The 11,971-nt window shown below is 46.5% G+C and overlaps 1 protein-coding gene across 2 annotated transcripts; it reads right to left on the reverse strand.

The window, feature by feature from the left end:
- Positions 1 to 3,445: 3,445 nt before the first annotated feature.
- Positions 3,446 to 10,928, reverse strand: LOC121434791 (homeobox protein TGIF1). Of its 2 annotated transcripts, XM_041633765.1 has the most exons (4): positions 10,609 to 10,626; positions 10,177 to 10,500; positions 5,390 to 5,616; positions 3,446 to 4,465 (listed from the first exon to the last, which is right to left on the reverse strand). In XM_041633765.1, the coding sequence occupies exons 2-4, from the start codon at positions 10,190 to 10,192 to the stop codon at positions 3,890 to 3,892; spliced, it is 819 nt and encodes a 272-aa protein (XP_041489699.1). In that variant the 5' UTR covers positions 10,193 to 10,500; positions 10,609 to 10,626; the 3' UTR covers positions 3,446 to 3,889. The 2 variants fall into 2 exon arrangements, with proteins under 2 accessions (XP_041489699.1, XP_041489700.1); XM_041633766.1 differs by lacking the exon at positions 10,177 to 10,500 and having other exon boundaries at positions 10,609 to 10,928.
- Between the last annotated feature and the right edge of the window lie 1,043 nt (positions 10,929 to 11,971).

The raw sequence follows: 11,971 nt of genomic DNA on the forward strand, positions 1-11,971 counted from the left end.
GTGTAGCTCAGTGGTAAGGTATCCGCAGAGAGAGCATGGATGAGCCATGGGTTCTATCTCCAGCGAATGGGAATCTATATCTAAATAAAAAAGACCTGAGATAGACCCAAGAACAGGCTGAAGATGGAGAATAAGATGGGGAATTTGAAATATAGTGGGATAATGCCGGGCGGTGGTGGCGCACGCCTTTAATCCCAGCACTCGGCAGGCAGAGACAGGCGGATCTCTGTGAATTCTAGGCCAGCCTGGTCTACAGGAGCTAGTTCCAGGACAGGCTCCAAAGCTACAGAGAAACCCTGCCTCGAAAAACTAAAAAAAGAAAAAAAAAAAAAAGAAATATAGTGGGATATATAAATCTCATAAACATGTTAGGCAATCTCGGGTGATCTAATATAAGTTTATTGGCATTTTCGAAGAGAAGAAAATAGAAAATGTATTTTAAAAACAAATGACCAGCCAAGGCTATGGAGAAGCCCTGTCTCAAAAAAACAAAATAGAACAAAACAAAAAACAAAGAAACAAACCTAATGGACAAAACTTCCCTAATTTTACTTACACATCTAAGATGTTCAATAAACTCCAACAAGACAATACAAAACAAAGCGAGCAACAAAACCGAATGAAAACAGAAGAAAACTCCAGCTAATCACATTGAGGCTCAACTACTGCAATTCCAGAACAACACAGCTAAGGAAATACACCCCGTTGCGGAAGACAAAAGAAATGGCAGCAGGTGTCTCCTCCAGAAGAATGGGGAGAGGCGACTATGCCTTATCCATACCAGGATACCAACCTAAAACTGTCCATCAGGGAAAGCATCCTGCCAAGACAAATGTGAAATGAAGTTCAATTAAAAAATATATATATATATGTATGTATATGTATATGTATGTATATATATATATATCCTCTCCAGGGGAGCCTGAGCCCTGAACTAAGGTTACCCAGGCTTGGGTTTCCGCTGGACCATTTCACACTACACTCCTGTAGGAGCTTCCCCCAGCTTAGGAGGGACACTAGCTGTCACCTGAATCTACAGGAAAGAATGGAAGGCTCTGGAAAGGCTAAAGCAATATTATTATATATTTTTTTGGTTTCCCCATAAAGCTTACGTTTTGAGAGAGGGTCTCACTATGGAGCCCTGGCAGGCTTGGAACTCACGATGATCATCCTGCCTCTGCCTCCCTCGTGCCAGGACTAAAGGCATAGTCTACCAAGCCAGGCCAAACTCAAGGTCTTTATTTCTTAAGCCAAACTTCTATCTGTAGTGTTGAGTTTGCTATATACAGATCCATGTTCATTGTGACAGACACAAAAAAGAAAATCAGGAGATTAGGTGAACAGACCTTACTAGAGACTTCAATAAACTAAAGATGAACATTGTAGTCCCTGCAATATCCACACAAAATTAGCAGTACAGCTGGGTGCAGTGGTGAATGCCTTTGATTCCAGAACTTGGGAGGTAGAGGCAGATGGGTGTCTATTGAGTCAACCTGGTTGGTCTACTTAGTGAGACTGTCTCTAAAAACACAACAAATAAATAGTATAGTTCACGACTCAAACAAACTAAAGACAAAATACTAGATAATACTAATTAAACCAAAAATAAGGCAAAAATGGAGGAATACAAAGGAGGGGAAAACAGACAGACACAGACTACCAAAAGATCAACAAATAGCTGGCCATGGTGCTGGAAATACATTCTGTGCAAAGAGACTCTGGTCTCAGAGACCCGATTATATACACCCTATGAGCTAGCAAAAACCAAAATCAAACCAAACAAAGCGACCCTGGATTGCTCCAAGCTTATGATTCTCCTGTTTCAAGGCTGGGTTACAGGTGTGACATCATGCCCAGCTGATATACAAGCTTTTGAGTGACACGTGTTCACACAATGGCTTATATTCACTCTACATCAGCGATTGTAGGATCTATACCGTGCAAATGAGGAAAACCGCAGAAAACGTGGGTTTCAGGTCTCGTTGACCCTTAACCTTGCCATTTTTTGGCCTGGTCTTGTGTACTCTAGTCCTGAGCTACCCCCCTCCCCAGCTTTAGTTTTGGGGCTTTTTTTTCCCCCGCTGTCTTTTAATGTAACACCATAACATGGATAGGCGGTTGGATTTAAAGCAAAGTTAGTGACCTTTGTTCCAGCTTTGACGTAAGCACAATTCTTTAACCACCTTCAATTTGTTCGTACTATGGCCAGGCAGCCGTCTGACAGAACCCCACTGGCTGGAAGACTGTTTCTTCATTTTGTTATACTTCTAGACTGGCCACTGTCAAGTTTTTCTGTTTTGCTTACAGAGAAACCTTTTGAGTGCATCGCTTTCTCTAGCAGCCACGTTCACACTTAGGTAAACTTCACTGTGTGAGAATTTGCTCCTGTTTAAAACCGCCACAGAGAAGCCGTGATGCACCCTCAGACTGTGGACAGTTCAGGCCGTGGGACAGCGGACAGGGCTTTAGCAACAAAGGAACTTCACACTCTGCATGACTTTTGTCAGAACAGTTCTGTGGTATGTGACAACCGAAAGGAGCCTGACCGACTCCCTTCTGACCAGCCAGGCTTTGTAAGTGTAAGGAATTTCCTGTCCCAACAAACTCCACTTGTACATGGCACCAGTTTTTCAAACTTATGACCCTGGAAAGCTTCATAAACTCAGAGTGTCATCGGAGCCAGCACTTTCCCGGTCATGCCGTCATCATGGAAAATGCTTTAAAAGCGTCTCAAAGGTGACTGCTTCACAAAGGAGTGCTACGTTCAGATGCAAAAGCCTGTACCACCTGTACCACCAGAATTAATACTAGAAAGACATGAAAATTGCTTGTACTGTTTACTTGTGAGAAATTAAGCCTTCCATTTAACAAGGGCCTGTCTGAAACATGCAGCAGCTCACTACTGATGTATATAGTGATTTCTAATACTTAAATGCTGGTACCTCAGTGCAATTTGCCAATCTACGCAAAGACTGAAGGGCCAGCTCCGCCTCCAATCAAGAGTAAATATCACACATCCTGTTTATTCATAATGGTTTGTTGTCCACGGCTCGTCAAAGCAGTGACACACACCTCGAAGTCACACTCCTCCCTGCCCCCCACTTCCTGCTTGTGGGTGTACTGTATTCCTGCTGGGCTCTAAATGCTTCCTTCAAGAAAGTACTCCTCGGGCTGGAGAGATGGCTCAGAGGTTAAGAGCATTGCCTGCTCTTCCAAAGGTCCTGAGTTCAATTCCCAGCAACCACATGGTGGCTCACAACCATCTGTAATGAGATCTGGTGCCCTCTTCGGGCCTGCAGGCACACACAGACAGAATATTGTATACATAATAAATAAATAAATATTTAAAAAAAAAAAAAAAAAAAAAAAAAAAAAAAAAAAAAAGAAAGTACTCCTCATGGCAATAACTTTTAAAGAAAATACTTTATTACATCATGAAAAGATATCCAACAACTAGATTCATACTTGCCTGAATCTTAAAAAAAAAAAAAAAACTGAAAATGTATTCATTAGACTGTATGTGGGTATTCTGTTCCACATGGAAATAGAAAGATGCTACGGCTTCTAAGTATTGCACAGTCTGGAAAAAAAAACATCAAAAAAAAAAGGAGGGGGGAGAAGATCACATGATATTGGGAACATCTCACATTATGAAAAATCTACCAAGAAACATTTTTAAAAGAAAACCCTCAGTTTCTACAGTAGCTTTAGTTTGTAGTTCTTGGAATGAATGGCTGCATTCCATTGAAGACATCTTAGTAACAGGAAGCTTCGTTTGAGCAATCCCATGTGCAAATATTCATAGAAAAATATATAAAATAATGCATCTCTTGCCATCACTCTGACAGTCAGGACCGTATTGTGGAGAACTGTTTCGGATGAAGAAGGGTTAAGCTGTGAGTTTGGCCTGCAGCTCCATCTCTGCTGCTCGTTTGAGTGCAACATCCACTAGGAGCTGGAATCCGCTAAAATCCTGGTTGAGGTCCGGCGGAGTAGGGGGAGGAGTGTTGAAAAGGCCGCTCTGAGGGTTTGGACTCGGTCCAGATTTGCAAGTGTCCTCGGGGTACACAAGAGAGGTGTCTGTGAAGCTGCTGGCTGTTATTTGCTGTACGTCTGTGCTCTGTCCCACACCAACCGGCTGGCAGAGAGAGAAAGGCCCATCTTTCAGTGCAGTCACAGTGGTATGGCAGATCACTGATGGGCGAGCCAAAATGGATCCCGGGGAGGAAGGCTTGGGAGACACTGGCCTCCCTAGGGTTGGGTTGGGTCCAACTGTGCAGGAATGAAACGGGCTCTCGTCTAGAGCCGGCATGAAGTTTTTGATACCCATGGCAGCTTCCACAGAACTAGCTTCTGAAATCTTGGCCCCACGGCGGGAAATTGTGAACTGATTTGGATCTTTGCCATCCTTTCTCAGCATGTCAGGGAGGAGCCTGCGGCGGGCGTTGATGAACCAGTTACAGACCTGAAATCACAGGGATCTGCTTCAACACTTTCTCTGTGCACTCGACAAACAGGTTCTGAAAACATCCTATGTAGGGTGCCCAACTGACCTCTCTCTCTCTCTCTCTCTCTCTCTCTCTCTCTCTCTCTCTCTCTCTGAGTTAAAGGAGGCATAAAAGGGCTTATCTGGGACTAAGGAGGTAGTTCAATGATGGTAGAACATTTGCCTAGCAGGTGAGGGACCCAACAACAGCCAGGAGGGACTTACAAGTTATTGCAAGGCATTCAAGCTGAGTCAGCCTGCCCTGAGGACAAATTTGCTATGGTCCTGTCATCATCCACAAACCCTTTCAGGACCAAGGGAGAGGCATAAGATCTCAAATACTTGAATATAACTTTAAGGAAGGTTCACCTTTAAGTCTGCTTCAACCTACTACCTACTGCCCTAGCATTTAAGTTAATCAACTACAGGAAAGCTTTTCCTGTATAAAAGAGGCCACACCCCCCAGTAACTGATTTCTCTCCGTTCAAATGACTGTGTCAACAGACATAACACGAATTACCTCACTGAGGTCTGTCCTTGTTTAAATATCAAACCAGTTTCCTGGGCAATAGAGTAAGGTTTAACCTCCTTTTCAATACACATTGCATAGGCTCTTTCAGGCACTGAAGGAAATGCTTCCTGACCGACGAGTGCCAAGTGTTTCTGTCCTCCATAAATAGCCCATTATTAGCTTTTCACACTATGAAGTTTGAAACGGAAAGGTTCTGTTTCTTGCTTTCTCTAGACGAGGGGAGAGCTTAATGAAATGACACACGGGAATGCTAGAAAGTCTCTAATGTTAAATAAAACAAGTGTATGCACACATTAGGGGAAGGCTTGGTGGTAGAAGCCCGGCAGTGCAGGGGTGAAGTCCTGGCGCTAACCTTTAGCTTTTCAGCTTACCTGCAGTGTGGACAGGTGTGTCTGCTGGGAGAGCAGGGCTTTCTCTTGCTCGGAAGGATATGCGTTGTATCTGTGTTCATACAGCCAGTCCCGCAGGATCTGAACAGACTCCTTGGGCAGGTTGCCTCTCCTCCTTCTCTTGCCAGAGGCCGCCGAAGAGGACAGGTCCAGGGGAATATCCATGCTGTCTTCATCCTCAGTCTCGCTGCCAGAAGCCGCGACAAGGCCTGCGAGAGGACAAGGCCACGTCACTATCGCCAGCAGAGCTACCATCTCAGAACTCACTTACTTACACCATCCCCTGTCCTTGTGAAGTTTTCAGTCTGAGCCAGGGTCTCCATAGAAAGGCCAGGAGAAGCAGTCAGACTGCCACTGCCATTGGGGCAGGCACTCAACCAACAAAATTCTCAGTCTTTCTTGCTATACCCAATTGAGATGAAACTTTTTTTTTTTCTAACATGATACTTAGAAAAGCCAACTTGCACTCAAAGGGAGTAAGAAGTCTTCACACTTGAAATAGGAAGGGGAATGTATCCCACAACCTTGTCTTTAAGGTCACTGCTACCTAGAGACACTATCGAGTGACTAAGGTTGAAAATGCTTCTCTCTTTTTGTGAAAGATTTGCTGTGAAGCAAGCACTGTACATTTTCATGTACTTCGATGGTCCCTAAGCTATCAATTAGATATGAACCTAGAATGCTACCCTGCCCATCAGTTTTTAATTCTTACATGACAAAGAAAATTGAATATGCAACCCACAGAGGAAACCATTTTGGTGATAAATGCTTTAATCCTACCGGAAATGTTAAGAATTCCCAAACCCTACAGATTATTTAAATCACAGACCAATGAAAATTCAGGCCAGCTTGACTTTTACAGACATTTTAGCGTCATTTTGAACCTTAAGACGTTTACTCTAACAAATGCTAGTAACTGCTTTTAAATCTAAAAGTCAGGCAATGTAAAGTTTATAATATATGAAACTTTCTATTTGAGGGGAAAGTTTGCAAAAATGTATCTTTTCTAAGCTTTGTATAGTTTTTTATCCAATCTTAATTGAGCTCTTTTATTGATCTAGGAAATAAAAACAGAATATTCTTCACAGTGAAACATCAACTCCATAAATTTTAAAGGAATTTATTTTACAACCAGGAGCAGACTGACTTTGTTGACACATTTTTAGCTTTGCCTGCAGGGGGCAGAAGGTGCTAGAAGGCATTCCTACAGGAAAAGCCCAAATCCCCCAGACAAAGTAAAAGCAAGTTCTAACAAAAGAGGCAGATGATTTTGCAAATTCACTGTAGCTTAAGGCTTAACAAACTGCCATTATAAACCACAAGAACCCTCCATTTTTAACTGCCATGCAATTCAAGTGTCCCTTCTTAAAAATGCAATTAATGCTTCGAGAGAAAACAAAAAAAAAAACTCTAAAGGGCAATTTTTAAAAACGAAAGCACTTTACTTGTACAGAATTTGAGAACATTTAAAAGTCCCATATTGAAATCTGGGTGAAAAACCGTTTTAAAAAACCACCTTCGACTATAAATGAGTTCCTGATTCACATTTGCTTTGATAACCAAGGAAATCTCACTCTTAAACATGTCAGGTTAATTGGGTAACTAACAGCATTTGAATAAAGCAATTTGCTTCAACTCCCCCAACTTCAGAAAAGCCAGGCTCTATTCCCTGCCCCCCTCTTTTTAAATCTAGGAGGGAAAAAGTGTGAAACTCGCTCATTGAGCAGTTAATTCCCAACTGTAAATTGGTAATAACAAAGTGCTTGAAACAAAAAACCCCTAAAGCCTGCCCTTTCATCTGATCACTCGAGTTTGACAAAAAGCATGCATGATCTTTCAGAAGAAGTCTAAGGACACAAAGCAGGTTTCAGTTAAGCAACACCAAACTGCCGCCCCTGTTCATTTGAGAAAGAAAAAAAAAGGTAGGAAGGAAGGAGGGGAAAAGGAGGGGGAGGGAGGAGAAGGAAAGAAAGAGAGAGAGAGACAGAGAGAGAGAGAGAGAGAGAGAAAGAAAGAAAGGAAGAAAGAAAGAAAGAAAGAAAGAAAGAAAGAAAGAAAGAAAATCAAGTCTTCTTTACAAACATTTCCAAAGCATGCACAAAGGCTGAAGAAACAGGAAGTTAAGACTTGGTGCCTTGGGCGGGCCAGCTGATGTGTTCAGCGTTGCTAGACCACGTTTGCTACTGTCAGAGCTGTTTTCATTAAAACTCGCTCCCGATTGTGGCTCGACTTGGAAAAACACAGGCTTTTTTCCTCGTTACTCATTTCCTACTGTAACAGAGCTTTTGAAAAGTTTCCCGGTCAGGACTTGTTTCCAATAGTCTCGCTTTGCTTACACTTTTTGAAAAAAAAAGAAAAAAAAATGCGGTTGGGGAGGGAGAGAGGTGGGTGTGGGACAGAATCACAAGCCTCTTACTCTACCCACATACAAGGAAATGTTGTTCAGAAAGCCACAAGATGGCCTGTGGATCCCATGGCGCTAAGAAGCAAATCTTGCTTCTTCACTTTCTTTTTCTGAACCTCTGAAACAAGGTTGGGGGGTGGGAGAGCTTGGGTTTTAAAGATCTAATGGAGACTAGAAAAAGAATCTGAGGAAAGATCAAAGGAAAAGTTTAAGGATAAACTTAAAAAGTCTCCCCTCTGGACAAGTAACTCGGATGGAACTTCACTACGGGGCTTGGAGACCCCGTGAGGACACTTGGGGGTTTCCTAGTCGAGCCTTCTCCCAGCCAGTTCCGAAGCCATTTTGGGAGCTCTTTCGGGTTGTCTCGGCTTTCTACGAAGGCACTTTATTATCAGATCAGTCTTTGTTCTGAAGTTGAAAGATGTTCAGACTTTCCTAAGACACACAATAGGCGGACAGGTTTAAGCAATCCTCGCCCAAGGACAGGGAAAGCTTGCCCTCCCCTCCCAGGTAGGGGAAGGCAGGGCTGAGAGGCTCGCGGTAGAGGGAGGAGCCGGAGGAGAGCAAGCAGCTTTTGTTCTTTGGAGTTCTTCAACCCCTACTGTACAAGTTAGCAACCAAGCTGGAACAATGGGGCTCACTGCCTCAGGGTTCTGCCCCCATTCAGACCATGTACTGGGGAAACCTAAAAAGGGAAAGGAGCCCTAGCAACCTCCCCACCATAAGCTCTGAAGCGGCTGCCGCAAAGTTTCCCCTCCAACACGTCACCGCTCATTGTTTCCACGAGTTGGGGATTGACTTGCGGGACCCACGCGCTCTGGGCTGGGGACCTCTGATGTTTTCCCCAGACCTTGCATCTAAGGAAGGGGACACCCAAGAAGGAGGAGGCTAGTAGCCGGTCCCCCTCCCCACCCACGGAATTCCGGCTTCGCATTCCGCACCGCACTGAGAACCACTCAAAACCAAAACACCTCATGTAGATGCTACTGGAACAGAACACCTCCCACCAGGTCTACATCTGTCAGTCTCGTCAGAGTGACACGACTCTGCAGAGGATCCCGAAGCCTTCCCCAAAGCTCAGCTAAACTCTTTCAACTCTAAGCGCCCAAGCTCTCGCTATACCGGGATGGAGATGGGCAAGGCGGCCTACTTAACCAAGTACCCAGGGTCTTCATGAGTTCCGTATGTTTCAGGGTCTCCTACGGAACTACATCAGCACACTCTATAAGGGAGAGAGCGGGGAGGAACCCCGGGGTGTCTGTGTACGGGAGGTGGCCACCGTAACTGTGTTCCGTAACCGTGTTCCGTTGGAACTGCAGTCGTTGGAACTGCAGTGGCGGTCTGGGTCTGAAAGAATGCGGAGTAACAAACTCGAGGAAGCTCTTGGGCATGCGCAGCAGCGCCCCCCCCCCCCCCCCCCCCGCCAGCTTCCCCAAGCGATTAACTTCTGTTTTGAACCACCCCACATAAATCACAACAGAAAAGCCAACTCTAGTCCACGACTGAACACTCGAGGGACCTCCCAGTCAGGGATTCCAAAGTTAGCTTCAAAAGGGACTTCACAGGCTTTTGACCTTTCGGGTTTTTTTTCCCTCTCCCCTGTGTGTTTTGTTTTTAAACCAGACTGACGGCAAGTTTTAGTTGTAAAGCTTGGTGGAAACAATGACAGTTTCGCTCTCTGCACTTACAACCAAGCCTGCTTGTCACACTTGAACACATCTTGACTGCATGGTCCTAGTGTTCTAACAGGCTCACGCTGTGCTAAATTCATCGTGGGAAAACTTTTAGAAGCTAGTAATCTTAAAAGTCCTGCTTTCCCTCGCCCTAGAATGATGTGTCGGTCCTGGATCACATTCTTTTGATAGTGAAAAAATAAAAATAAAAACCAACCACATCCCTAAAAAACAGTACCGTGGTCTGGGGGAGTGAGAGCACCCGGAACCGAACTTTTAGACAAAAGGTAAGGTGGCTAGAAAAGCGAGGTGTGAGGGGCCCCTTAAACACCCAACCCACACCCCGTCCCAGAAAACAGCACTAGAGACCACGCGGCGGCTGGATCGAGCATGGGGTGTCAGTGAAGACAATGAAACTTGGAGGCGCACAAACAAGGCGCCGAGCGTGTTTCTTGACAACGTGCCAGCAGCGTGGTGAGGCTGTTCCCCACAACAGCCCCTCGTGTTGTGTCTAGAAGGAAAAGAACAGCAACTGCCATTCGAGACACAGCCTCAACAAAGAGATCGGCCACTTCTCCGGCCCGGGTGCCACTGGGCGGAAAAGTCCACCAAGACAGTGTCCCCCGATCCAGCACGACCCGCACATGTCCCGCACTGAAGCCCCGGGTGCTCACAGCCCGCCGCAACCTTACCCTTTTTGCTTTTCATTCTGGAACTCCCCGTCCCAGCGAGAGGTTAAGCTGGGGTTTCTAGGGGCCAGCAGTCGGAGTGGCGGGGGGCGGGCGATGATCCTCCTTTACTGGCGCTCCGGTAACTTACAGAAGAGTATTCCAGCCACTATTGCTACACAAGGTGCTTGGGTCCCAGGCGCTGACTCCTGGGTTGGAATTCAAGTGACACTTGGGCTTCCTCCAGCCAGGATCTTCTGGCAGCCAGCCGGGGGCTCTCTCTGGCTCAACTCACTCCCCTCCCTACTCAACTCCTTTGTTTCCCGCTCCACTCCGCGCACCTCGGCGCTGTCAGAGTGAGAGAGCAGAGGGAAGGTACAGGAGGTCCTGCCTCCGCCCCCAGCAGCCCGCCCAGTCCCCCGCCCGCCCAGCCGCTCCTCTGCCCCTCCCCCGCACCTTCCAGCTCAACAGCCCTGATCCGGGGGGCCGCGGTCACTGGTCCCTCTCTGGGGTGGCAGAGCCCAGAAACAGGGTCATGCCTGCCTGCCTGAAGCGCTAACGCCGTCCACATCCCTCAGACCTCAGCGGCCACACCGGTTTCTCCTCCGGGGCCTTTCCTCCCGGGGCGAAAAGTGCTTTTAGTTTGCAACAGATGGGGAGAGAGTTAAAGACACCTCCTCCTTCACTCCGGTCCATCCCAGAGAAGAAAGGACACCCCCACCCTTGTTTTTGACAGCTGCCCCAAACTCCACTTGTCCCTGCTCCAGCCGCAAGAGGCAGCGGCTGCTGATTCAAGGGGTGGGGCACCGGAGGAAAAGTATTCCGGACAAGAACCAACTTCTTCCAGTAGGCGCAGCTGCCATTGACACGCGGGCGCGGCGCACCCTTCTCCTCGTGGACTCTTCTTGACAGTGGGAGGTGTGTGTGGAGGTGAAGGGCGCGGGGGGGGGGGGGGAGATGAGACACAAACTTAAGCACCCTAGGTGAACGTCTGTTCCCCCAGGCTCTGAGTTCCGGATTGGATTGCAAGACAGTTTCGAAATCTAACACGTTGGGGATAGACACTTGTCATGCTCACATGGTCTTTAAACGTCTGGGCTTGGGGATGACTGGGGCGCATGTGTGCCCCGCTACAATCCCCCCCCCCCGCCGCCCACCTTTGTAGAAAAGGGTTGACCACGCCGGGGCTGCTCGTCCGGTTCGGTAAACAGTGTCTAACTTTGTGGGCTACAATCCCTACCAGAGGATACCCCCTTCACCCTTCAGTATTTCAAACAGAAATTAGCCATTAAGTACACACTCGTTCCTATTGGTTTATTTTGCTTGAGAGGGGAGCTCCAATAGGAGTTCAACTATGAATCCCCTCCACCCCCGCCCCAAATACAACCCAGATGCTGTTTTGGCTGATTTCAAGATGCGCATGTCCGCACTTCTGGGTATAGTTTTCACCTATGCCCATTAGTTAAAAAAAAAAAAAAAAGGCAGCAAACCAACTGTCACATGTCACAGAAGACTTTCCCCATTACTTAAAAAAGAAAAGAAAAGAAAAACCCCAAACGTAAATAAGCCGAGCAGCGACGTCAGCGCCAGTGTCTGTCTCCAGTTTCGACTCTGTGGCTGTTCTGGTTTTGTGACCTCGGTGGAGATCCGGCGGGAGGAGACGTCCCGGAGAAAACAAGGTTAAAGCCGAGTCACACTAAGGCGGCCACAGAATGACCCGCTAGACTTTGGAGTCTGTTTACGATTACGTTGGAAATTAACGCGTGCCTACGCCGCGCCCCCTTCCCAAAGACAACCCCTCAGGGGAGTGCGTTAAAAC

Source organism: Microtus oregoni, unplaced genomic scaffold (assembly GCF_018167655.1).
Source record: "Microtus oregoni isolate MIOR12 unplaced genomic scaffold, Mior012 000044F_ref0000062, whole genome shotgun sequence".
Lineage (NCBI taxonomy): Eukaryota > Metazoa > Chordata > Mammalia > Rodentia > Cricetidae > Microtus > Microtus oregoni.